The 27952-nt window shown below is 33.0% G+C and overlaps 1 protein-coding gene, 1 long non-coding RNA gene, 1 other non-coding gene and 1 pseudogene across 3 annotated transcripts; 1 reads left to right on the forward strand and 3 right to left on the reverse strand.

Annotated features, from left to right (window-relative positions):
• Positions 1-2109: 2109 nt before the first annotated feature.
• Positions 2110-2942, reverse strand: LOC104646158 (uncharacterized). Its single transcript, XR_740304.4, has 2 exons — positions 2808-2942; positions 2110-2513 (listed from the first exon to the last, which is right to left on the reverse strand). It is a non-coding gene; the product is annotated as an uncharacterized lncRNA (long non-coding RNA).
• Positions 2943-3815: 873 nt separating this feature from the next.
• On the reverse strand, positions 3816-8488 carry LOC101251260 (sulfite exporter TauE/SafE family protein 2-like). The gene is made up of 5 exons (XM_004234420.5): positions 8109-8488; positions 7020-7439; positions 5989-6123; positions 5231-5383; positions 3816-4352 (listed from the first exon to the last, which is right to left on the reverse strand). Exons 1-5 carry the CDS (start codon positions 8457-8459, stop codon positions 4044-4046), a joined length of 1368 nt encoding a protein of 455 aa, XP_004234468.1. The 5' UTR covers positions 8460-8488; the 3' UTR covers positions 3816-4043.
• Positions 8489-11465: 2977 nt separating this feature from the next.
• On the forward strand, positions 11466-11537 carry TRNAH-GUG (transfer RNA histidin (anticodon GUG)). The gene has a single exon. It is a non-coding gene; the product is annotated as a tRNA-His (tRNA).
• A 566-nt stretch (positions 11538-12103) lies between these two features.
• On the reverse strand, positions 12104-27937 carry LOC109119698 (cysteine-rich receptor-like protein kinase 10; annotated as a pseudogene).
• Positions 27938-27952: the final 15 nt, after the last annotated feature.

Genomic DNA, 27952 nt, shown 5'->3' on the forward strand with positions numbered 1-27952 from the left:
ACAAAGAGAGCAATAAAGAGCAAAGTTTGCTTAAATGAGGCCATCTTAATTAATGTGTAAATATTTTGATGTTTTCCTTGCTTCATGGCAGATTGTATTTATAGGCCTAAAATTAGCCAGAATTGGAACTTGCAAGAAAATGACAAAATGGTCCCTTAAATGTATTTTTGAACAATTTTGTCTTCTACATTTGCAAAAGTGAGCACATTTGGTCTACGCCTAATATTTAACAAGCTCAGATTATTAGAGTTTGTGAGAAAAAATAAAACGAATTTAGAATTTAACGAGTACCACTAAAAAAAATAAAACCAACTATAAACTTAGTATTTTTTAAAGAACTTTTAGATAATTCGTCTCTAAATAAGATGAACTATGAATTTTCATTGTTATTGTTTAGCTACATAATTTTTCATCACTAATACCTATTTTTCTTAAGTAGTGAACTTACATCTGAGGGCTCGTATAATGATTGATTTGATAACTTGAAATAAAATAATCACCTCTTGGTACTGAATATATTAAACATATAGTGTAATATTAGTATATATAATTTAAATTCTTCGTAAGAAATATTTCTAAATATGATCCTATATTATTATATAGAATTACTCAATTCAATTATCCGTCACAGTTTTGATACATGTACACCCGTGTCATATAGAACCATTTAGTAATTTTATATTTATTTTTCATAGAGTTTCGACATGAAACGAGTTAACTTTATCTGTCCAAAATATTTCAATTTTTTTTTTTTTGTGATTTTTTTTTTTTGTGATTGTATCACCACTAATGCTCAAAGTAATAAAGTAATGTTAGTTTTTTTCTTCATAATTCATGATTGTTAGGAGTAGTTTTCTTTGAGGTGACATCTTTCTATATTGAGTTATTTTACTATCCAACTTTCTTGTGTCTCTCTTTAAATGTTTATGTACAAAAGTTACATAAACATTAGAAAAGTGTCAAAATATCATTAATCAAATAAATTTGGCTGAAACTTTTTCTTTTTACTTAATTGAATTAAAAATATCTTTAACATTATATTTTTATCTAAAAATGCCCCTAAAACTTAACTATTGATTAGATGGGGCTTTAAACAAAGTCATGTTGGTCTTTCGGATAATTTAATGTGAATTAACTTATCCAATTCAGACCCTAATTATTTATTATATGTTAAACCCCACCCTAATTTGTTTCTTTTTTCACATATATATTCATTTAATATTGTATATTCCTTTTATATATAGTTAAGTACTAGTGTTTTACAGACATATTTTATTGGGGTTTTTTTTTTTTTTGGGGGGGGGGGGGGGGATAGACAGTGAAATGCACACATTGCCACGTGTAATTGCATTTTTTTTAAATTTAAAGAATATATTTCATTTTCATCCTTTTTTATTTTAAAAATATAGAGATCCCTAAAAATATAATATATCCAACCAATTCAAATGTTAAGATGAGGAAGAGGTTTAGAAGAAGAAAAACAAAAATTTATAATTTCTTGATTATTTCTTAAACCTCAACTTTAATGGTGATTCAAGAGCTAAATTCATTCTAGATCCTTATAAGTTGTTGCTCAAATTCGAAAATGTAAAAACAATTTCGAATCCATTACGATTTAATCTTAAATCAATAAGTTTGAAAGACAAAAAACATGAGCTTGATGAAATTCTTAGATGTTAGTAAAATTAATTGTTGTAGTTTGGTAACGTAGTTGAGAAAATAAGTAAGGAAAAAAATCGAGAAAATTAAGTTTTTTTAAATCTATTAGGAAATAATATTTACGTCACACAGAGTTGATTATCCGATTTAACTCATATATGTGTATTACCTTTAATGTATTATTACCCTTTTTGGAAATTTTCACATTTAAATTATCAATTATCTCTTTTTCTTCCTAAATATTAATAATTTATGTGTAAAAATCCATCTCAAAATTAATCTTTTATTTTTTATTTGAACTATCACCACCAATCTACCCAATTAGTTCATATATATGATGACAATTTAAATATATTATTTTGATCTTATCTTCAATAAATAATAAATTTTGCAGGTAGGATAAAATAAAGACAACCAACCAACATATACATATAATTTAAATGTAGCCTATTAAAGTAAGTAATCTCCCAATAAATAGGAAACTTATAAGGTTACATATTTATTATCTTAGCACAACTTCGCAAATACAACATTATTTAAAATGCTTTGAATAAACATAAAGACATATCGAACAATTAATAATCCATCCATTACGTGCAATAATAATCTGTGTTTCATAAATATTTTATTGATAATAGCGCGATTGTATTATATGCATTGAGCAAATAAGGTCCCAACTTTAACACAATCTGAACACATAAAACCTTCTTTGCAATCGCTACGACCACTGCAAGCCATCCCACAAGTAGTAATATCACCAAGTCCAAGTAATTTTCCCTTCATCTTAGCAACATTAACTGGTAAATCTCGTAACGCCATCACTTGCATCTTATTTGGAGTCCAAGAGAGATTAACTGCACATTTTAAACGTAACAACGATTTGATTAGCTATTAATATATATACACTACTGCAAGAAAACTGTGAACTACATGAGGATTAGTATGAAAAACTCGCAGAAAACTTATTTTCCTGCAAATTTTCATACTATTTCCCAAGAAAATCCCCACAGTTTTCTTATAGTGCATATTGATATTTTGTATAAAAATATCAATTGTCTAAATATTTATAACAGGATAAAAAAGAAAATAAAACATCGGAAAAAAATATATACTAATTAAATGGGAGAAGAGTGGTAAAAATTTAGAACCTAAAATTGCAACAAAGAGAGCAATGAAGAGCTTAAATGAGGCCATCTTAATTATTATTTTTTTGTAAAATATTGATGTTTTGCTTCCTTTATGGAAGGCTTGTATTTATAGGACTAAAAATTAACCAGTATTGATACTTGTGAGAAAATGACATAATGGTCACTTAAGTATATTTTTTAACAGTTTTGTCCTTTACATTTGCAAAATTGAGCACCTTTGATCTATGCCTAATATTTAAACAGGATCAATAACGAATTTTTTTTATTTAGCTATAAATAATTTTCCATCGATAATTCTTTTTTTCTTTTGGAAGTAAACTCACATTTGGAAATGCAAAATTTTTACAGTTATTAATCCTTTATACTATGATTTATATGATAACTTGAAATGAAATGATCACTTCTTAATACGAGTTAACTTGAATTGATAATATATTAATATATATAAAAAAATATTCTTCAATATGCCCTTTTATTATAAATGAATATTCAATTTAGTCCTTTGTCTCGCTTTTTAATCCATCATGTCATGCTAAATCATTTAGTATTTTTTTTTTTATGATTATTAATAGAATTTTAATACGCATTGGATAAACTCCATGTGTCTAAAATGTTCGATTCATAGTTTTACCTCTTTTGTAATTGTATCACCACTAATGCTCAAAGCAATTTTAGTTCTTTCTTCATAAGTCATAATTGTTAGGTGTAGTTTTCTATTAAACTTTCTTGAGTCTCTTTTTGAACGTTTATGTAAAAAAAATACTGAATTATATGAAAATTATGTCTAGTTTATTAAAGGAAAAAAATAAATCTTACTCAATTTTACGATTTAGAATATATATATTCATTTTTAAAAAAATTGGTATATATATATCCTCAACGAAAAGTGTTAAAAAGCAATCAGTTATTTTCATAAAGTCTTAGACTAGCAGCTAAAGTCAACATTATATTAATGTATACACCTCAAGACTAGGGGTATATTTGTTCTTTCTTCCTTTATTAAAAGAATTTTGCTAAAAAGAATATTCTCATTTTATTTATTAGATCAAAACATCTTTAATATCATTTTAAAATAAAATACACTCAGAAAATACTTGTTCACAATTCAACCAAATATATATATCCACCAAATATCGATTATTGACCTTCGTTAATAATTAGCACAAAATATGCAAAATTCAAAGCACGCTTCAAACGAGTACAAACTCTCGATATATTTCCCTTTCTTATTATTTCTTAACAAGGTGGTTTGAACCCCATGTACTTCCCACTTGTGTAATCCTTCCAAACATCAAAAGCTCCAAAACTTGTTATAAGAACAGTACTTAATGCCATGACTATTCCAACTGAAAAAACAATAAGTGATGCTCTCCCATGGTGTTCAATGGCTCTTTGCACCACAACTAATCCAATAAGTGAAGCAATTAAACAAATGATTGCAAAAATGAGGGCAGTATTGACATGTTCCATGCCTAGAAATAAGTATTGTACAGCTGACATGGTAGAGGAGAAAAATACCATGAATGAACAAGTTGCTGCCGTAATCTGTTTAAAAAAGAATGTCATTATTAGTCCTACTAAGCAAAGAAAAAGGAATTAACCTAACTAGTCGTCCACAACAATAACAATAACAATAGCATATTCAGTGTGATCCCACGAGTATGGTCTGAAGAGGATAAGATATATATCGACTATATCCTCTACCTTTGTGAGACAGAGAGATTGTTTCCTATAGACTTTCGGTATAATACTGTCCACTCAACCACTTAAATTAGCTATAGAAGTTGCCAGCGGATGTATATTTTGTGTGTATAATGGCGTATATAATCATATATATGGTTAACTTGTTACCAACTTCTACTTTATTACACTATACTTAAATTACTAAACTTTTTTTTTTTAATAAAAAACACTTAACTTTACCTTCGTAATCTAAACTATTTTTCATAACTAAAAAATCATTCAACTTTACATAGCTATTAAAAGAGAGAGAAAATAAAACAGACATTTTGATTGCAAAAAAGTGTCTACTGACTTCATGTGATATCTTAGGCAAAGTTTAGTATTTTTTTTTCTTATTATATAAAAATAAGAATTCAATGACTTCCAACGATTTTTAGGTAAAATTGAGTGATTTTTAGTTCAGAAAAAAATATTATTTTTTTTAAATGACTTCCATCAGATTAAAAACAACTTAATACGAAATAACACAATGACTTACTCAGAAAAAAATATTATTTTTTTAAATGACTTCCATCAGATCAAAAACAACTTAATACGAAATAAAACAATGACTTACTCAGAAAAAAATATTATTTTTTTAAATGACTTCCATCAAATCAAAAACAACTTAATACGAAATAAAATGAGATTCTAAAATTTGAAAAATAATTAGCATAAATAGAAGAGTAATAGAGAATTACTTCAGGTGTTATTCCCACTTGAATTAAAAGTGGACTAATAAGCATTCCTCCTCCAATTCCAAATACACCACCCAATACTCCTGCTAGAAGTGCCATTAATGGGAAAATGAACATTCTTGAAGGTCCATTATTCTTTGTTTCACATGTTATTTCCTACATAAATAAGACAAATTTAATAAACAAAATTAAACAAGTTAATTAACTTCCTATAGTTTATTTGACAATAATACGGTGGAATAAGTTACAATTCCTATTTTAAATCAAATGACCTTGTAACGAAAAAGTTTATTATTACATACATGATCTTCATTTTTAATCGGATTTCGTATTAGATTTAATGTAGGTTGTGGAGCCTGATTAATATTTGATATATCGTCATATATTAATGTTTACGCGGTTTAATCTTTGCGGTGAGGTTATCAGGGGGTTATGGGGGCGGGAGCCCCCCATCCGAAGGAGGGTTTCGGTGCAGCGCCCCGACCAAAATTTTAGGCTGCAATATTTATTCTCTGTAACCTAAAATACTCTGAATTATTAATATATATATCCATCGCCGTGGAAGTTTACTCACGGGATGTTACCACGATATATTGGTTTCTCTCTTTCTCTCTTTAGATCTCTCATCTCTTTCTCTTGAAAATTCTTATGTTCTTAATTTATCAAGTGTGTGGATTTAACCCTAACATTTAAAGCATGTTAAGTAAATTGAAACGACAGTAAATTAATATTAAAATATTATTTTGTTATTTAATATATACCTGTTTCTTGGAAGGTAAATTTTGGTGGTTTTCTCTGTTGTAAAAGATCCATGATGTAAAAATTATTGCTAGAGGAAATTGAACTGATGAGATGATCCAATATACTACTCCACATGCCTTCATATGAATTATTCCCTACACAACAATAAAAATTAAAAAAAAATAAGAATTAACGACAGATCAATAAAAAAATTCATCGCTAATCTTATTCGATAACAAAATAATACTGAAATATTTTGCGATAGATTAATGTCTTTGATCTCATCATATTAAATTTCTTGAATCATAATAAATTAATATGATATAATACAACCTAAATATTTCATTAAGATTCAAATCTACTCATTCGAGATAAGATCACAAGACTCATTAAAATAAGTTAAAGTAAAGTAATAATATTAAATGGAAAAAACATGTAAAGACAAAAAGGAAAGATCCACACTTATCGACAAGTTGTAAATAAATAAAAATAAGACATAAATTTTAGTTAAAAAGTTTAAAGCCACTTATTAAAATTTATAGATTTAGACCATTAATTAATGTTGTTTATTCGTTCTTGTTAAATCATGTATAAATTTATTTGTACGATTAAATATTTCTAACAAACTAATAAATGCATATTATGTAATGCGTATATAAACTTCCGTTACTTGATTAGTGATTGGTTAATATGTTATTCATCTCATTGAATTAATAGAATCACCAAGTTCAAATATTCAATGAGTTAAATTATCTTACAAAGTTAATTAACTATGTTACCTTAATTAATAGCTCTATTTCAATCATAAGACTAATTAAATTTTCTTTATTAAACAAAAGATAAACTAATTCATATTTTTTTTTGAAATTATTACTATCTTTTATCCCCAACTAAGCAACTCAGATTATGATAGTCTTATTTATAACTTTACAAGAACTTATTTTCACTATTCAAAATAATAACTTTTTAATCACATAATGACAAATTTATCAGTTACGTAAAACATAAATAAAAACAAGCAATTAAAAGACAAAAGAGGAAGGAAACATACTTGTCCATATCGATTGCCACGAAGAAGATAAAGGGAAAAGAAAGAAAACCAAATTATTATTAATACTCCCATTTTCATCCATGGAATATTTTTTATTCCTTTTTCTTCTTTTTGCAATAAAGGTCCCTCAATTTCCTCAATATTCTCTTTTTTCCTCATAACTTCTTCAGATTCAATTTTCCAATAATAAATTCCTGATTTAAATGTCTTGAAAGTGCACCAAGCAAGAAATATTGCAAATAGAATAGTAATAAGCCATTCTGGGAAAACAAGATTGCAAATTACTCCAATACTAACTCCCAATAAAATACATGGTTGTGAGAGTAAAGCTATGTCAAAATCAACCAATATTTTTCCACCATGTTTGGCACTTGGTAAGAACATGCTACAAACAACATTGGCTATCGAGCCTCCGGTTACCTGTTGAGACATAATATATAATTAAATTAATTATAAAATATATATCTATAATAATATAAAATTTAAGTAATACACTTCAACGTGATATTAAAATAAGTAAAAAACATATATCAATTTAAATCTCATTGTTATAAAGAAATAGAACATTTTGATGTATAAAAAGGAATCACGCGTGTTGAAATATAATATAATTGTGCTCTTCAAAACAGATCAAACTTTTAATCAAACATGCATATCAGGGATAATGCATGAAGTTTCGAGTTTATATGTATGGGTAAACTTTCAAAATCTGCTTATTAAAAAAGAAAGTATTATTTTATATATTTTATTTCAAAAAAGTATTTTGAAGGATGATTTGTATTTAGATGATCAATTTTAAAAACAATTTTGACCTATTACTCAAAAATGTCTTTTTTTTTTAAAAGCTTAGTCAAACATCTCAACTTTTCTTAAGCATTTCGACTAAAAAACTAAACCAAACAGATAATAAATCTCATTGCTAGATACCCCCCAAGAAAAAGAACAAGGTATTTCGAAAAATTTGACATATGAATAGGAATCAAGCAACACGTGAACAAATATATTAAGACGTAAAATAATTAAGTAAATAAAAATATACTCTCTAAACGAATTAAATGAAATAGTCACACGGTTCGGAACAAACATTACCATAAAAGCAGAGAAACTTGAGGCTGTTTTGAGATCAACACCAGCAACAATTATTAAAATTGGTACATATAATCCACCACCTCCAATTCCACCAGCACTAGAAATAGAGGCTGCAATAAAACAAAAAATTCCAGCTAACACAGTAGGGGCTCCAATTTTTAGATTATTATTATTGGAATCTCCAAAGTTTTTCTTCTGTTGAATTCTCCATTCATAAATTGAATTCAAGAATTTACTAAAGTTGAGGTTTTTTGAGGCGGGGTTTGTTTTATTTGCTAAAGAAAATCCACAAATGGTTAGAATAATAATAAGGAAGAACAAACATTGTAGGTATTTTTTGTGAATATTCATTTTGCTTGAAACTATAGATACAATGTAGCTTTGGAGAGGACATATATATATATATCAAGTTGAAGGAGGAAGAAGAAAAATATTATTTAAAAAGGGAAAAAGGACAAATATATCCCTGAATTATCGTAAATGGTATGCAGATATCCTCCATCATACTTTTTGAACATTGATGTACTTGCTATCCAAAAACAGAGCATATATACCCTTCACTCTAACAGAAGACTAAATAGGGGCACGTGATACAATCTTATCCATCGATCTGATCGGTGGATAAGATCATGACAAGTGTATGTCTTTTAGTATAAAGAGTATATATAATCTAGTTTTTGGATGACAGAGACATCGACATCCCAAAAGTATGAAGGAGAATATCTTCATACCATTTATGATAGTCGGTGGTATATTGTCCTTTTTCCCTTAAAAAATTTTAGGCTTTTTTAAAATACTTGATGTTGATGTGTTGTATTTGAGCTAAGAATTTATCGAAAACAATTTCTTATTTTTTCAAAGCAAAGGTAAGGCTGAGTATACATAACTCTCCCAAGACCCTATGATTTACACTAGATATGTTTATTGTTAGTTGTATATATCGGACTTCATAAACATTATTGAAAAAAAGGAAGTAACGATGGGTAAATGTAGTAATTTAAACAACAAAATGTATCATTAATTTTATTTAGCGATGGAATATCAAGAAACTATATCAACAATTTTAGGTCAATAATCTGTTATTTAACTTATCTTGATCTGTCTCATCGAATGACCTACTCATCTACTAATTTAATTTATTTTCATTCATCCAAATTCAATTCAATCCGTCGCATTACTTTCAACCTACGGTGCATGTCAACATCCAAGCATGTTTGCTTTATAACAATATTCAGATATATATATCTTTCAACCATTGTCCACTTCAACTTAATAGTGACAAATACTAATTATTTAAATTAAAAAGTTGTTAAATAGGAAAAATAATGCTAATACTTTATGCAACATTATCTTGATCTCAATAGCAAGCTATTAAAAAAGCAAATATAAAAGCTTATCATTAGTTGACAAGAACTTAGTAAACATTGAATCAATCATATATATTTTTCGTAGAAACCAAGAGACAATTTGGTTTGTGAGTAAGGGGTACCCAAAAACAACATATAGTATTAAAATTCCTTGTGGCTTTGTTTAACATGTATATTTAATTGGATAAATATATTTATATAGAGGGATTTTGTTAATTATTACACAATGATATAGAATTTTGATGAAAATAACTTGAGTTTTGCCATAATATAGAATTTTAACTTCGTTTTTATGTAAATGACGTGTGCTTTTCAAAATTCCAACCTTCTCGTAGTGAATTTAATTATTTTCATTTTTTTTCTCTTTGTTTTTTTTATTTTTTATGTAAATATTTAACATGTTATTTGTACCAGATATATATATTGATTTAATATAAATATCTAATTCGAATAAATTGTTATGTTTGCTCCCCAAATATAAAAATGACAAGTTAGATCAAATTATGAGATAAAAATAAATCAATGACAAGTTGATCAAATTGTGAGATAAAAATTAGATTTATGAAATAATAACAAATAAAATAAACAATCCATTTTTTGAATCTCATTTTTCAATTGTCCCACACACACATATTAACATAGATAAGAGTAGTGTGTCCGCAAATATTTTATATGTTCTTCTTCTTTATATATGAGATTATAATAAATGTATTATTGATATATATATATATATAGGGGTTATGAATCAATGTCTTGTTGGCTCATGATCAAATAATCAATATTCACTTCCACAATTACAAAATATAATTGCTATTTAATATCTTAATTAGTGAATGAAATGAGTAGGCTCATTTGTTATTAAGACAAATAAAAATCATAATAACTTAACAAATGAAATGAGTAAAGACTCATTCTGAAAACTATTAAAACTTAAAAGATTAATGGATTTAGATATTACTTAGTATTTTTATAAGAATGAATTTCAAATGTATTTAGACATTATTTTAGGAAGAATGAATTTAGAAACTGTCTTTTTAAATATCACATTTATTTATTTATTTTTCAACTAAAGTGAGTTGCTAAAGTGACAATGGCAACTTGTCTTGCTAGGATTGAATTGATTTTATTTTATTATTATTTTTTTTGATATTTTTCACTTTTTTGCAACATATGAATCTACTTAAATTATTTATCTTTACAAAAATAAATTTTTGATTTAATATTAGTTGCTTCCCCATCCTAGCTAAATATTATCAATGCACCATCGACTTAACCCGGTAATTTTTAATACATAAATATTAATGATTCAAACAAAAATAATAATAATTGATGATAATTTAGATAGAAAATAATTAATAATTAAAATATAAAACTCTATTAATTTAGATGTATTTTCGAATATTATCTCTTTTTATTATATTTGAAGATACTAGTAGGTCACATGAGTCCAATAGTTGGTATATTTTAAAATATTTTATGACTTCATTCTTGGTACACATTTACCTGTACGCATGATTGAGCAGATTTTAGTTAAAATTTGTAGTAACTTTTTATTTGTCATATTTTGCTTTTTAAGAGTAAAATTGTTTGATAAAATTTGATTAATATTATAAGATGTAAATTTAAATTTTATTAATATGAGAAAAATTATAACTTATAGTATTTTTATACAATTATAAACATTTAATATAAAATTTGGCTCAATAAATTAATCAAATTGTCTTTTGTGAAGAAAATTATGACAAGTAAAAAGGAAAGAAGAGAGTATAAACTACTAATTAAGTAAATCAGTTTATTTTTTAAAAATATTTTGTAATCACATTAATATTACGCCGGTAAATCTGAAAAAAAAACTTTCTTTTTTTCATTACACTCCTCTATCTAATAAAACCATTAAATAAATTAAGCCATAAAATCTTAAATTGATTTGTCGGTTTTTTTATTATTTTTTTATTATTTAATATTTTTTGTAGCTTAATACAACAACAAAGTGGCTGTAGTTTAGTGGTAAGAATTCCACGTTGTGGCCGTGGTGACCTGGGCTCGAATCCCAGCAGCCACACTACTATTTTTTTTATTTTCGTACATTTCGAGCTTATTTGTTCACCTATATAGACGGAAAATAGATTTTTTACTACTATATTTTCATTTTCGTACCTTTCGCTTTCTCTTTGGACTTATTTGTTCACCTATATAGACGGAATATAGATTTTCAATAACATGTGTTATAAGATATATTACACAGTAAGCATGAGTACCACTGAGTACATTATAGGTCTTTCATTAACATCCTCTTGTACACACAACAATCCAATATGTATACATTGTATCACTTCATTTCTTGAGCATGATTCCGCGAATGTTGGATCCATTATGTTCAATGGCGTAGCTTCTCTCCAATTCTTCCAAACCTACAACATGTATCCAAGTTGGAGGTCATAGATGTCAGGTTTCTACTATTTTTTTTATTTTCGTACATTTCGAGCTTATTTGTTCACCTATATAGACAGAAAATAGATTTTTTACTACTATATTTTCATTTTCGTACCTTTCGCTTTCTCTTTGGACTTATTTGTTCACCTATATAGACGGAATATAGATTTTCAATAACATGTGTTATAAGATATATTACACAGTAAGCATGAGTACCACTGAGTCCATTATAGGTCTTTCATTAACATCCTCTTGTACACACAACAATCCAATATGTATACATTGTATCACTTCATTTCTTGAGCATGATTCCGCGAATGTTGGATCCATTATGTTCAATGGCGTAGCTTCTCTCCAATTCTTCCAAACCTACAACATGTATCCAAGTTGGAGGTCATAGATGTCAGGTTTAATGTATCATGCCTGGCTAAAACCATGGATAATATCAGAGTCAAGTTGGATACATGTTGAGCTCTTACGGATAGAAAGGTAAACGGAAGACTTACATAGCTTAGAAGATCTTCACCTCCATCTGATTGGTAAAACGCGCTATTCTTTTTTGCACTTGTGATCTCCAAAAGCAGAACACCGAAGCTAAAAACATCTGATTTAACATAGTATTGCCCCTCTGCATTGCATACTCCGGTGACATGTAACCACTATACAACGACAAACAAACACGATGGTTAGCTAGAAAAAACGCGTATTCATAAAGGAAAAAGCTGGAAGTCTTTAAAAATTACTATGTCCCAACAATCCTACTTGTTACTTCTTCACTTTGATCAATTCCAAATATTCTTGCCATTCCAAAATCTGATATTTTCGGGTTCATTTATGCATCTAACAGTATATTGCTTGCTTTGAGATCGCGATGTATAATTCTTAAACGAGAATCCTCATGTAGGTAAAGTAGTCCACGCGCAATCCCTCCTATAATCTTGTAAGGTCTCGACCAATCTAGTAGCTGCTGCTTTTCAGGACCTACAAAATTTGATCAGAAACTGAGTTTTTTCTTAAAGATCTGTTGAAATTACTCTACAAGGACCGTTACCTTGTATTTCTGCAAGAGGTTGTTTCTAGACAGACGACTATATCAATAAGAAAAATACACAAATAGACGATTATAGCAATAAAAAAATACACAAAAATGAATGTTATAAGATGAAAATCAACCGAATAAGAAATAATCGAGGCTTTTATTGGGGACGAATTCATAGACGAGTATCTTTTCATCTCCTTCCAAGCAATATCCCTATAGCCTCACTAAATTTCTATGTTGAAGCTTTGCGATCAATACAATCTCATTCTTGAATTCTTCTATGCCTTGCCCCGAGCTTCTTGATAGCCTCTTCACAACTATTTCTTGTCCATCGAGAAGTTTACCCTGAGAGTATAATAGGATATCAACACGAAGTTACAAGGCAAGATGGACTAACATAAGGGGTGTGTTTGATACCAGGACGTTATTTTTCATGGGAAATGTTTTCCTAGAAAATAATTCTGATACTTGGTGAGTGATTGCGACTCTTTTTAATGTTTTGAGTTCTAAAGATTAATAATAATGTCTAAAGTATGACAGTTAGATGAGGGAAGTCATTTCTCCCTTTTGATCCGATAACCAAACACTAGAAAATGACTTTCTCGAGGCATATCAAACACACCCCTCATGACCTGAAAACCAACTTGACCTTGTACACCACGCCAAATCCTCCTCCACCAATTTTGTTGTCGATTGAGAAGTTAGTCGTGGCAACTCAAATAGTGTTCAAGTTATATTGCAAGGATTCAACAGCTGAAATTTCATCTTCATTTATGCACAAGCAAAAAGGAAAATGTCTATTTAAAAAGTCTTGTTTATTTTCTTAAATTCCGTGTCAAGTCAAAATCAGACAAACAAATTGAAACAGATAGAGTATAACTTAAAGTACTATTCACTTTACCTGTAATCTCTTCTACAATATTGAATTCTCGCCATGTTCTACTTATTATTCAACTGAAACCGAATATGAAGAGTATAACCGAGACAACAATTGGAACAACTATGGCAACAATTACACCGGATGCAATTCCCACTTTATCTGCATCAGTTAGACAAAACTTTTGTTTAAACATTCAACCAAAACCGCGACTCTGTTAATTTATATTGAATAAAGTGGAACCATATATAAACGAACATTTTACATGTAGAGCATCACAAGATATATAGAATGAACGCGATGATCATGTTCAATTTCACAAATGGTCATTCAACTAAACCTCGTTATAGTGATAAAACAAAATTTTGTAATAAAAAAGAGAGAATAAATGATTTTCACTTATCAACTTGTCCAATTTTTTTAACTACACATCATTACGTTGTCAAGGTTTTATGAACCACTGACTTGCTCTAGTTTTGACTTGACACGGAATTTAAGAAAGTAAAAAAGACTTTTTGTTCATTTAATGTACTACCTTTTCCTGATTTATCTGATATTCTTTCTTTCGTTAATCAGACTAAAGAGAATAACATATTTCTATATTTAGTATTCTATCATCAAATTGAGTTACCTCTATCGTTGCTTGTGGGCGATGAAGAAGGTGGCGTTGATGCAGAAACGTTGTAAAAGGGGTACAACTCATACCTAACGTTACAACTCGGAAGCAAATCTCTCCCACCTCTCTTCCCATAGCAGTCCTCAAGCAATTCTCATGTTGCCAATCTGTGTTAAGAAAATCAGAAATTACTGGTTGTAATAAATTATTCAGAAACACAAAGTAACTGAGATTTTTAGAACCAGTAAATAAGATGAACAGAAATTTATTTGTAAAAAATAATTTAATCTGTAAACTTACCAGAATGTTGAATACTCTTTTATTTCTCTTTTTGGGAAGAAAATCAAGTCCACTGAATTCACAGTGTCCCCTTAAGGAAATTATTCCCCTCTAGTATCCGAGGTTTGATTTGGAATATAACCTCCCAGGATAAAATGATCTTAATCAGTAGAGTATAGATACCAAAAACTCTACTGTCAGCGAATCAATCCACAGCAGGAAAGTACACGAAGAAATATATGTTTTTAAGAAGAAGGAAGATTAGAAAATTCGTTTTTAAATATTCTGAAGACTGAATGGTATTTATAGGCAAGAATAATATATTCTGAAAGGTTGCAACCCTTTCAGAATTAACACGACCATTAATGAAAGGTTGCAAACTTCCAATTGGTATTGACTGTTCCTGAAAGTTGCAACCTTTCAGAACAGTGGCGGGAATTTTTAAATATAACGGAATTGGGTCACGCGCGCGGATCTGAGTCGGGTCAGGTTAACTAAAAAGTTGAAAATATTTCGGTTAATTTCTGTTATCAACTGATTAATTGAAAATAATTTTTGGCCATTTAATTAATTAAATAAATTATTAAAATAAATTTGTCCAAAAAATTATCTCTCGATCGATCAAAAGCCAAAGCGAGCGAGCGAGACGACGACGGCGTGAGGGGGGTCCCTCTTTCCAACCCTTTTAATAATTAATAGGAGTGTTTATTCATTTAAACTCTCCTATTTTCATTTCCATTACCGATGAGGGACTATTGCCTTTTTTATTAAAGCATTAGAGGAATTTTCAAGTTCCTAACCTTTCAAGTTCTAAACTTTTCAAATTCCTCTCCTTCCCTCTATTTCCCATCAATTCTTGCTACATACCCAACAATCCCCCACATTGATGGGGAATAGTTTTGTTATCTTCCTCAATCTTGAGACGAATCACAAGATCTTCAAGCTTCATTTCTTTACGCTTGTGCTTTAGATAATTCTTGAAATCATTCCACGAAGGAGGCAACTTCTCGATCATTGCAGCCACTTGAAAAGCTTCATTTACTACCATATCTTTAGCAATCAGATCATGGAGAATAAGTTGAAGTTCCTGCACTTGTGATCCAACAGTTTTACTATCTACCATTTTATAGTCTAAAAACTTTGCGATCACAAATTTTTTTCAAGCATGCATCTTTTGTCTTATATTTCTTCTCAAGTGCATTCCACAACTCTTTTGAAGTTGTTATTGCACTATAGACATTATATAAGTCATCCTCTAAAGCACTCAAAATGTAACCTTTACATAGGAAGTCTGACTGTTTCCATGCTTCAACAATCTTAAGGAAATTATATAAATCTGTGTTTCTGGTGGAGACAAAAATCTTTGTGATTTTATACTCCTTTAAGTCTGCAATTATAATTTATTGCTTACTTATATTGTATCAATTTTGTTTATCAGAAATGGAAAACACTGGTGTTACAGTGGTTGTTGCTGCACCAACCCGAACTCTTGTATCACAAGCAGAGAAACCGGGTAAATTCACAGGTGTGAATCTCAAAGGATGGCAGCAACGAGTATTTTTCTGGCTTACCACTCTTGGTCTGCAGAAATTTACAAGTGAAGATACTCCAGTACCTGCTGATGATATGCCAGACAGGGAAAAATTTATGATTGTTGAAGCATGGAAACAGTCAGACTTCCTATGTAAAGGTTACATTTTGAGTGCTTTAGAGGATGACTTATATAATGTCTATAGTGCAATAACAACTTCAAAAGAGTTGTGGAATGCACTTGAGAAGAAATATAAGACAGAAGATGCATGCTTGAAAAATTTGTGGTCGCAAAGTTTTTAGACTATAAAATGGTAGATAGTAAAACTGTTGGATCACAAGTGCAGGAACTTCAACTTATTCTCCATGATCTGATTGCTGAAGATATGGTAGTAAATGAAGCTTTTCAAGTGGCTGCAATGATCGAGAAGTTGCCTCCTTCGTGGAATGATTTCAAGAATTATCTAAAGCACAAGCGTAAAAAAATGAAGCTTGAAGATCTTGTGATTCGTCTCAAGATTGAGGAAGATAACAGAAATACCGAAAAGAAGTCGCGTAAGAGTTCAACAATCATTGGAGTTAATATTGTTGAAGAAGCTCCTACCAAAGACAAAAAGAGAAAGAAGTCCAACGGGCAGAAGTCAGAATAGGCCAAGAAGAAATTCAAATGCAACTGTTATAATTGTGGCAAGGCTGGTCATAGATCTTCTGATTGTCATGCTCCAAGAAAGGACAAAAACAAAGGCAAAGGCAAAAGTCAAGCAAACATTGTGGAGAAGATGGAAGATGCAGATAACTTGTGTGCAGTGATATCAGAGTGTAACTTAGTTGGAAATCCCAAGGAGTGGTTTCTCGACTCAGGTGCTACTAGACATATTTGCTCTGCAAAAGAAGCCTTTGCAACGTAAACTCCTGCTGAGTACGATGAAGATTTATTCATGGGAAACACAGCAACAGCAAGGATTGCAGGAACTGGGAATGTAATGCTGAAAATGACATCCGGCAAAGTGTTGACTTTAAACAATGTTCTGCATGTCCCTACTATTAGGAAGAATTTAGTTTCTGCTGCACTACTCGTTAAGAACACGTTTAAGTGTGTCCTAGTTAGTGGTAAAGCTGTAAAAAGTCATAATGAAATGTTTATAGGAAAGGGCTACCTCAATGAGGGTCTTTTCAAACTAAATGTAATGGTTATTGACAGTATTAAGAAAAATTCTGCTTCTGTTTACTTATTGGAGTTAAGTGATTTATGGCATGCCCGTTTGGGATATGTAAATTACAAAGCCTTGCAAAAATTGGTTAATCTAGAAGTATTGCCTGATTTTAAATGCGATAAGTCGAAATGTGAAATTTGTGTGGAAAGTAAGTTTGTTAAACATCCTTACAAGTCTGTTGAAAGAAATTCTAAAACTTTAGACTTAATTCACACAGATATATGCGATATGAAATCAACACCATCTCGTGGTGGAAAAAAGTATTTAATAACTTTTATTGATGACTGCACTCGATTTTGTTATGTATATTTGCTTAATAGTAAGGATGACGCAATTGATGCATTTAAGCAATACAAAAATGAAGTGGAAACTAATTGAATCTAAAGATAAAAATGATTCGAAGTGATAAGGGTGGAGAATATGAATCTCCTTTTGCAGAGATATGTTTGGAATATGGTATTATTCATCAAACTACTGCACCTTATACACCACAGTCAAATGGTTTGGCAGAACGGAAGAACAGAACATTAAAGGAAATGATGAATGCCTTAATGATCAATTCTGGTTCATCGCGAAATCTTTGGGGGGAAGCCATCCTTACAACTAATAAAATACTCAATAGAGTACCCCATCAAAAAACACAATCAATATCCATATGAGTTGTGGAAAGGAAGAAAACCCAACTTGAAATATTTCAAAGTGTGGGGGTGTTTAGCCAAGGTAGAGGTTCCTTTACCTAAGAGGATTAGAATTGGACCCAAATAAATAGATTGTGTCTTTATTGGGTATGCTGTGAATAGTAAAGCCTGTCGATTTTTGGTTCACAAATCTGATAATCCTGAGATTCATGTTAATACGATAATTGAATCAGATAATACAGAGTTTTTTGAAAACATTTATCCGTATAAAACTGAAAGTGAGTCAATAAGTGAAAGACCTAAACGACCACGAGAAGAATCAATGAAAAATATTCTAACTAGTGAGGAACCTAGGCGAAGTACTCGACAACGAAAATCTGTTTCATTCGGACTAGATTTTGTAGCACTACTGCTTGAAAATGAGCCTCAAACATTTAAAGCAGCTATGTCTTCGTCAGAGTCAACTTATTGGAAAGAAGCAGTCAATAGTGAGATTGAATCAATTTTAAGCAATTGCACTTGGGAATTGACTGATCTTCCTCCAGGAAATAAACCTTTAGGACCAAAATGGATCTTTAAAAGGAAAATGAAAACTGATGGGACTATTGACAAATATAAGGCTAGACTGGTAGTCAAAGGGTATAGACAAAAGGAAGGTCTGGACTACTTTGACACATACTCTCCACTAACAAGGATAACATCAATTAGGATGTTAATAGCACTAGCAGCAGTGCATGATCTTAAAATCCACAAATGGATGTAAAGACTGGCTTCTTAAATGGAGAGTTAGAGGAAGAAATTTACATGGAACAACCTGAAGGGTTTATAGTTCCTGGTAAAGAAAAGAAAGTGTGCAGACTTGTGAAGTCACTTTATGGACTCAAGCAAGCACCCAAACAATGGCATGCTAAATTTGATCAAGTAATGTTGGCAAATGGATTCAAGATTAACGAATGTGATAAATGTGTTTACATTAAAAACGTTATGAATCATGAAGTCATTGTTTGTTTGTATGTTGATGACATGTTAATAATGAGTAAAGAAATTGACGATATAAATGCTACTAAGCGCATGTTGTCCAGCAAGTTCGATATGAAAGACTTAGGAGTTGCTAATTTGATCTTAGGGGTCAGGATTATCAAAACTCCCCAGGGACTAGCATTATATCAATCTCATTATATTGGAAAAGTATTGGATAAGTTCAATTACTTGAATTTCAATGTAGTCAAAACTCCAATTGATTTAAGTTGTACATTTAAAAAGAATGATTTATTACAACCAGTAATTTTTGATTTTCTTAACACAGATTGGCAACATCTCACATGAAGAAACAGACACATTAGATATGCATTGCGCAAAGGTATAAACTCTTTCGAGTGACGTAAAAATTTGCTTCTTTCAAAGCATATATTTTCCCCGGACAATTATTTTCATTTGCAGCCACACTTGCTACTAATTCATTGATGACATTTCCAAGAACTGATAAGAACCTTTGTGGTTCACTGACATTTTGTGTATTTAAAAAACCACATCTCGTCGCGGTACCAAATAAAGGTTGATATGAGTAACGTATAAAGGCATTCGTCAACCCAAAGGACAACAAGTTTTCCATTAGGACAATAACTTTCCGAGGTTACATCTTTAACAGCCGTTGACACACAATTTTGACAAACATCAGGGGCAACGTCTCCCCTGCATAAAAATATCCCATAAACTATATCGGACCCCGTGTTACCAGATGTTGTGTTGTAAAATCCGTTAGGCCTCCAAGAATTCGAGGCTAGAGATGATAGAAGGGCTTTGAGATTGAAGCTATAAGTGCTATTGGAAGTATAAGTTGTGTTTGGGCAGTAAAATGCAGGAGGAGAAGAGTTATCTCGACATTTTATAACTTGGAAAATGAAAATTATTACTATACAATAACATAACAAAATATTGAAGTAGTTTAACATTTTGTTATTCAACAGAGTGATATGTGAAGATATATATAGACTTGCTTAGGCTTTATGAGGCAGCTGATGTTTCATTTCGAGCTTGTTTGGTCAAACTTTCAAAATTCGACAACTAATATGTTAACAGATGGGAAAATGTAGAAATACCTTCTCCAGACTATGACCGAAATTCCAGAAACAAACTTTAACTAAACTAAGGTCCTATTACTCTCCTAACCCATTTTTTTTGTAATTTTGTGCACCTTTTTGGCTTACGTGGCATCCAAATATCTTTCACGCATCTAGATTTCGTGGAGTCACAGAGTGTGTCACGTAACACAAAAGGTGTACAAAATTTTAAAAAAAAAGATTCAGACGGTAATAGAACCTTAATTTAGCTAAGGTGTGTCTTTGGAATTTTGGTCATAGTCTAGGGAGTACTTGTATCTTATCCCTACACATACACTTAAATTTGATTATAGCTATCAAATAGCCTTTTAGATTTTGGGAGTGCACATCTAGACATTTTAATTTAGTCTAGACTTGTCTAACGACTAAATACTTCAACTTGTTCTCATTGTATTTTGTGAACACTCAATGCTGACGTGACACATCAAAGTGTATTCATATCTTAAAAGAATACGTCCATGCGTACGTATTGATGATGACTTGAGTGAGATGGTGATCATACATAACCTGGACTTTTCCCTTGTACCATTCTACACCTTTCAATATTAAATTCACACCTTTGCGATGACTTTTACCATAAAGAAAACAAAGGGTTGAAAGAAAATTGAAAAAGAAGATTCTTTTTTTGTTTAACCATTTTGGTATACGAGAAATATAATTGACGATCGAATAATCTAATTTCGTGTAGGGTTCTATAACGAGGAAATTGTCGTGTTTTAGAAAATTTTCCATTCTCACGAGCTCTAAGTTTGAAATCTCCGATTTAAAATGGAAGAATCTCATGAATTCATCTCACTTATATAATGATCATAAGCTGTATATTTAGTGTAAACGAGCTCTAACAATATCGACGAAGCAAGTGTTCTCGAAGAGAAACCGTGATGAAAAAAGCATGATGAGAATTCAAAACTCGAGATACTAGAAGTTACCAAATCAATGAGTGCAAGAACGATGATGCTTCTCCTGTGCCTCATCAATAATACATCACTAATAGACGACACTAGCTACACTTAGATAAACAAAATAATAAATAGTTGAATTAAAGAAAATAATAAATAGTTGAATTGCGTATTGATACATAGATAGTCATAGTTCAAGTATGAAAACGAAACAAAGTGAATTTTTTTTTTGTAAACCCTTCATATTTGGTTGGTTAGAAATATTAATGAAATTTTAAATGTACACATCTAAATCATTTCCAAATTCCAAGTCATTAATCAAATTATGTCCATTCAATTGCCAAATTAATTAAGGACATGAAATTTAATTCTAACAACACGTATTTCCTCTTTGAAAAAATTATTTGCTCTCTTTCCTTTCTATCGTATCAAATCAACATGGATTTTTTTTCATATGGTGAATCATAGAGTTCAGATTTATAAGTTTAATAACAGATAGTATTAAATAAATAGTATTACATAATATTAGTATTTACTATGTACTAATCCAAGTCCTATTAGGATTAGTACTCCTTAATCCTAGTCCTATTAGGATTAGTACTCCTTTCTATATCTTCTATATATATCTCCCATGTATTCTCTTATTAGGTTAACACTTCAAAACAATCAATATTCCTTCATGGTATCAAGAGCCAGAAAACCTAGATCTTCTTTTCTCTAGGTTTTTTTTCTCTCTTTAGGGCACCGATCGTTCCCTCTCTTCTCTTGGCCGGCGGCAGCCATGACAACCGAGGTGGATCCTCTCGATTCACTTCCTTCTGGCGTTAAACTCCTTCTCAGGCATCTTCATGCCCTGATTCCCAAAAAATTATCAGACATAAATTACCTTACATGGAGAATCATCGTTCTTATAGCCCTTGAGGCCAATTACCTTCTCAAATACGTCGATGGAAGCACAGAACCACCGCCGGCAGTCATCACCGCCACGGAAAAATCAGAAAAAACCAATCCGGCCTATGCCGCCTGGAAAGCCGTGGATGGCCAGATCCGATCATGTTTGATTGCGGTTATCTCTCCCACAGTTCAGAAACACGTCCAATCCTACAAAACTGCTTCAGCCCTGTGAAAGGCCCTCGCAACACGCTATGCATCAATTTCCCACTCTTATATTTTTCAATTGCGTGATCGTCTCCACACAATTACCAAAGGCACAAAAACTATGGCGGAGTATTTAGACGAGGTCTCCACCATCATCACAACCTCGACACCGTGAACGAAATCATTTCCGAAAAAGATCTCATCATGTGCGTCGTTCGGGGGCTCCCATCAGCTTACTCCTCCATTAAACAGGCGGTTCGCATCATTTCAACGCCCGTTGACCTGACTACTATCTCCTCATGGCTAAAAAGTGAAGAAATCAACGTGGATCTGGAGAGCAAACTTCTTCTCGAGAAGCCGCTGTTATGGAGTCGGCCACCGCCCTCACTGCAAGCCAGAACTATCGCGGGGGGCGTGGTGGCAGCCCGGCAGGGAAGCCGCGGAGGCTACGGTAGAAACAGCGGAGGCCGCGCGCGCGGCGGTCGGCAGGGCAGTCATCCGCCATACGACGGTCAGCAGCACGGCAGCAACAACAGCCTGCACTCCTTCGACAGCGGCGGGCAGTCATCTTCCAGCGGCGGGCAGGGCACTTACGAGCGGGATCGTCCAACTTGTCAAATCTGTCAGAAAACAGGACACACCGCTACTCGTTGCTGGTTTCGGTATGAGGAGAGCCGAAATAGTGATAACCGTGCCAATTATGCATCTCAAGCTAGCCCTTCCTCTGAATGACTATTGGATACTGGGGCCAACATGCACGTTACTTCTGATCTATCTAAGCTTAACGCTCCAAATCCATATCATGGCTCCAATGGTATTGTTGTTGGCAACGGTGAGTCCCTTAATATTTCTCACACTGGCACGGGTACCATTAAAACTCCCACCGCTATCTTTCACCTAGGTAACCTTACCCACGTCCCTTCTGTTAAAACCAATCTCCTTTCAGTTCACCAATTCACAAAAGACAATAATTGCTCACTCTTGTTCACCTCTAATAATTTTCACATCCTAGACAATACTACCAAAAGGGTGATTTTTCAGGGCCCCTATGATTATGGTATGTACGTTCTTCCTGGCACAAGTTCGTCTGCCCACCCAGTTTCAGAAAGCGTTCCTGTGGCTCCGGTGGCTCTTTCGGCTGATGGCCACAGTCTGTTGTGGCACAGTCGTCTGGGTCACCCGTCTACTCAAATAATAAATTCTTTAATGTCTCAATTAGGTTTTTCTTCCATTCATGTAAACAATTGTGACTCCTGTTCAATTGCTAAATCTCATAAATTACCTTTTACTTTATCTGAGAAGCGTACAACTGCACCTTTTCAACTTATTCATTCTGACCTATGGGGTCCTACTGTTGTTCCTTCATTTACTGGTTTTCGCTATTATATTTGTTTTGTGGATGATTTTACAAAATACACTTGGTTCTACCCACTAAAACACAAATCACAGGCATACACCACCTTTGTCACTTTTGAAAAAATGGTCAAAACACAATTCAATTCTCATGTTAAACTTTTTCGAAGTGACAATGGAAAGGAATATGTAAATAACATCTTTGGCCAGTTTCTGCAATCCCTGGGAATTATACATCAAACCTCCTGTCCATACACTCCCGAACAGAATGGGGTGACTGAGCATAAGCATCGCCATCTCATTGAAACGGTGGTTACTCTTCTACATCAATCTCATCTCCCTGTCTCCTTTTGGGTAGAAGCTCTAGCCACCGCAAACTACCTCATTAACAGAATGCCCAGTCACACCCTCTCCAACAAATCACCCTATCAACTCCTTTACCAAGAACTTCCCAATTATACCAACCTCCGCGTTTTTGGGTGTCTTGCCTACCCTTGGCTACGCCCTCATATTACTCACAAATTACAACCCCGATCCCGTCCTTGTATTTTTTTGGGCTATCATCCTACCTCCAAGGGTTATCGCTGTCTTGACCCACAAACTCATAAAGTCTACACATCTTGTTATGTCAAATTTGTCAAAAATGAGTTTCCCTACGAGTCTATTTCCTCCTCCACAAATACATCATTCATTGGCATCCTTCATCTTTTTCCAACATACTCACAGGGTCCCTCACCACCTTCCCCCACACCTCCACCCACTACCCAACCACCCTTCATCACCCCTTCGACCGTCACCCACAATACACCCGCAACCACCACCCACACTCACAACCAACCCGAACCACCCCATACCCACAACATCTCCAGCCCGATCCGTTTTGGGTCCTTCCCGGCCACCCCCGAATCACCACCACCCGTGCCACCCCTACTACTCATCCCATGTTAACCCGTGGCAAATCCGATATCTTTAAACCCAAAACCTTGCAGGCTACCATACTACCAAATACACCCCTTCTCGATAGTGAACCAACAACCTACTCTGTTGCCTCAAAAAATGCTTATTGGCGTCATGCTATGGATGACGAGTTTAAGGCTTTGACTGATCAGAAAACTTGGGTTCTTGTACCTAAGCCCCATGGACGGCACCCAGTGGGCTGTAAATGGGTGTACAAAATTAAACACAATGCAGATGACAATATTTCCAGATATAAGGCTCGTTTGGTTGCTAAAGGATACAATCAGGAGTATGGGCTTGATTACTCCAAGACATTCAGTCCTGTTATTCGGCAGGAAACCATTCGCCTGGTACTGTCACTCGCCGTGCGCAACAATTGGCTCATCAATCAGTTGGATGTTTCCAATGCTTTTCTTCATGACATGCTTGATGAAACTATCTACATGACGCAACCACCGGTCTATGTTGATCCCCGCTTCCCTCAACATGTTTGCAAACTCCAAAAGTCTCTGTTGTTGACACCCAATTTTTGACCCACGTCGGTACAAATTAATTATCGAGCTTCGTGAGTTTTTCAAATTATTTAAAGTTAATTAGTTTTATAAATCTTGCGAAAAATATATATATGTATATATATACATATATGTATATACATATATGTATATGTATATGTGTGTATCTTAAGTGTTCCTAATTCCCAGCCCACTCCACTCCTCTCTCCCATTCCCAAAATAAAATTACCCAGGCCCAACCCCTCTTAATCTTCAGCCCCAACATCAATTCCCAGGCCCAAACTCCCCTTTTAACCCCAACCCACTAACTTAATACTAACCCAACCCAATCCCCTTTCGACCCGACCCGTTTCCCCTTCCCCATTTCTTCTTCCCCTACGCAACATCCCCATAATTCCCCAGAAATCACGCGAAAAACAGAGAAACGCCAGCAACCCCATCGCGTCTCTCCTCGCGTCTCCCTCACGCCTCTCCCCGTGCTCTCTCCCTCAACCCTCGCGTCTCCCCCACGCTCGCTCTCTCCTTCCCCTCTCGACAGAAACCCAGAAAACTCAGACGCGACTCGCCAACAACCCCGCAGACTCCCATGCCCTGTCAAACAGGTCTGCCAATAGTCAATGTCACCCTCGCCAACACGCAATGGCCATGTGAAGTTTGACCGAAATGGGATTTGAATTTCGAATTCAAAGGGGAGGGGCTAATTCCTCTCCTCTATAAAAACCCATTTCTCTTCATCCAAAAAGGGGACATTCGGGAGAATTGGAGAGTTTATCACGAAGAGTACGAAAATTATCAAAATATTCTGGTTCTTTTCTGTCTGTAGCCGGAAAACATTGGGGATTTGATTTTAAGGTTGGAATTTTGTTGAAATTTTAGAGAGAAAAATCTGGAAGAGTGTTGGGAGTTAGAAATTTGGTGGGACGATTGAGCGAAAAATTGAAGAGAGGGAAAGAGTCGCGCAACTCAGGAGACTGAAGTCATGACCCTGTTCCCTTTGCTCGTTGGGTCGTTTTCAATACCGCTTTGAGCTCATTTGGTGGTGGAAGCTTGCTATATCGCTCGTCGTTTCCGTTCGTTGCTTTCGAAAAGGTAAGCTCAACTTATCCACATGTTAATGCATTATAGACATAGTGTAGTTTAATTCATTGTTTGAGTTTAACTCTGTTTGTTCTTGTTGAAAGTTTGTCTGATGATACGATTTCTTGTTGTTAGTATGATTCATTGTTTTTTTTTGTGATTCATTATCATGTTGATTTGAACTATGGAATAGTCGAGCTCAAGCACATTACTCTCTGTTATTTGGCTTTCTCCCCTTTCCTCTGAAAGTTTCTGCAAATCTGTAAAGTGATGTGGCCATGTTTACGTTATATGCTTCTTATGGAGTCATTTTACAATCTGTTTATATGTGTTCTTGGACGTCACATATTCCTTATTTGTTCATCTAGTCTAAAACTTTCACTCGTTCCCCTCTTCGAGTTATTTGCTTGGGCTGAAATGGATCAATGAAGGCTGTGTGACATGTAATTTGAATTATGTTGAGATTTTCCTTCAAATATTCAGTCTGTTTTCGCAGTTGTTAAGCATACTGCTTAGAGATCGAGCTTGGGTTTTATGATCATATCATATTTATAAAGCTAGAGGAAATAGTAGTAGCTCATTTTTTGGACTATAATGCCATATCTTAGCCTGCTTTGCATTTGATATTACTAATCATTCTTAAAACTGGTGGGAATAAATACTGTTTTAGTTGCTAATAATGTGTGTTGTTGCTACCTTTTGCACTGAAATCGCTGCTTTAAATCTTGGTTTCTTTGTGTCCATCGCTATTTTGAATTCTCTGCAATGCATGGAGTATGCTGGATTAAATAAAAAAGGGTGTTTGTTTTGCATATTTACCAAGCAGCAGTGATGCGATTCCATGCATATGATGGATGCATCAGTATGTGTATACACCTTGTACTCATGCCATTCTCTTTATTGGGTGTGAAATCTTATCCTGTGCTAGTGTCATTATGAATTGCTTTGAAGTCATCTATCCCCCTTTTAATTCGACCCTCCGAGTAGTTCATTTTTATCCCCGTTTTGTTCAAAATGTTTGCTATTAGTTTATCGTTCAAGGTGCTAATTTTCTTTTGTCTTGTTTTGTTTGCATGTAAAACTATTCTCGAGTCCTCATGGACCTCACTCCGATTCCTTGAACCTTCTCGTTGAGCCATAAAGGCTCAAAACACTTTTTCCGAGTCAGCCAACCCCTGAAAGGATGTACAGCATCGAAAGAAAAACCAGCAGAAACTGCTGGAAAAGTTGTTGCAGGGATTTGAAGAACATGTATACAGCAGTATACATGTTTTATACATCTGTTATACACTGATATACAGGTCGAAATGTGCACAGGAGGCCTAATCTAAAATGTGGGCTGATGGAAGTGAAAATATGCTTCTGGAAAGGGACTTACAACTTTCAAAAATCGAAAATCAGGCTGATATACATCCTGTATGCAGTGATATACAGAAACGCTATATCTTAAATAGGTGTAAAAATATGAATGGCAGCAGGCGTGCAAAAATTCGAACCCCATGAAGATCGAAGGAGCTCGAGGAAGGCGTATTAGAAGATTTTTTTTATTTATTTATTAAGTTGTATTTATTTTGGGCATAAGCCCTTGTCATTTTTACTTTCCTTGTATTTATTCTTGTATGTTTAGATTAGGACAGGTACGAAAGAAAGAAATGGGTTAAAAACCCAAAAGCAGGTGGGTCCAAGTTTCGGTCAAGGCGAACAGAACCCGAAAACTTGGACCCAAATCTCTCTCTCCCCCTCTCTCTATCTCTCTTTGCTATTTGTTGACGTTTTGTTTTAAATGTCGTTAGTTTAGGATTAGAAACTCCAAAACCCATCGAACGCCTTTTGGT

The sequence above is a fragment of the Solanum lycopersicum genome, chromosome 3 (genome assembly GCF_036512215.1).
Source record: "Solanum lycopersicum chromosome 3, SLM_r2.1".
Taxonomy (NCBI): domain Eukaryota; kingdom Viridiplantae; phylum Streptophyta; class Magnoliopsida; order Solanales; family Solanaceae; genus Solanum; species Solanum lycopersicum.

Coding starts and splice junctions, on each gene's coding strand:
- LOC101251260 (XM_004234420.5), bottom strand. CDS start 8,459: ATGAATATTCACAAAAAATACCTACAATGTTTGTTCTTCCTTATTATT. Junction 7,440..8,108: donor CAAGTTTCTCTGCTTTTATG/GTAATGTTTGTT, acceptor ATGTCTCAACAG/GTAACCGGAGGCTCGATAGC. Junction 6,124..7,019: donor GTGGCAATCGATATGGACAA/GTATGTTTCCTT, acceptor ATTGTTGTGTAG/GGAATAATTCATATGAAGGC.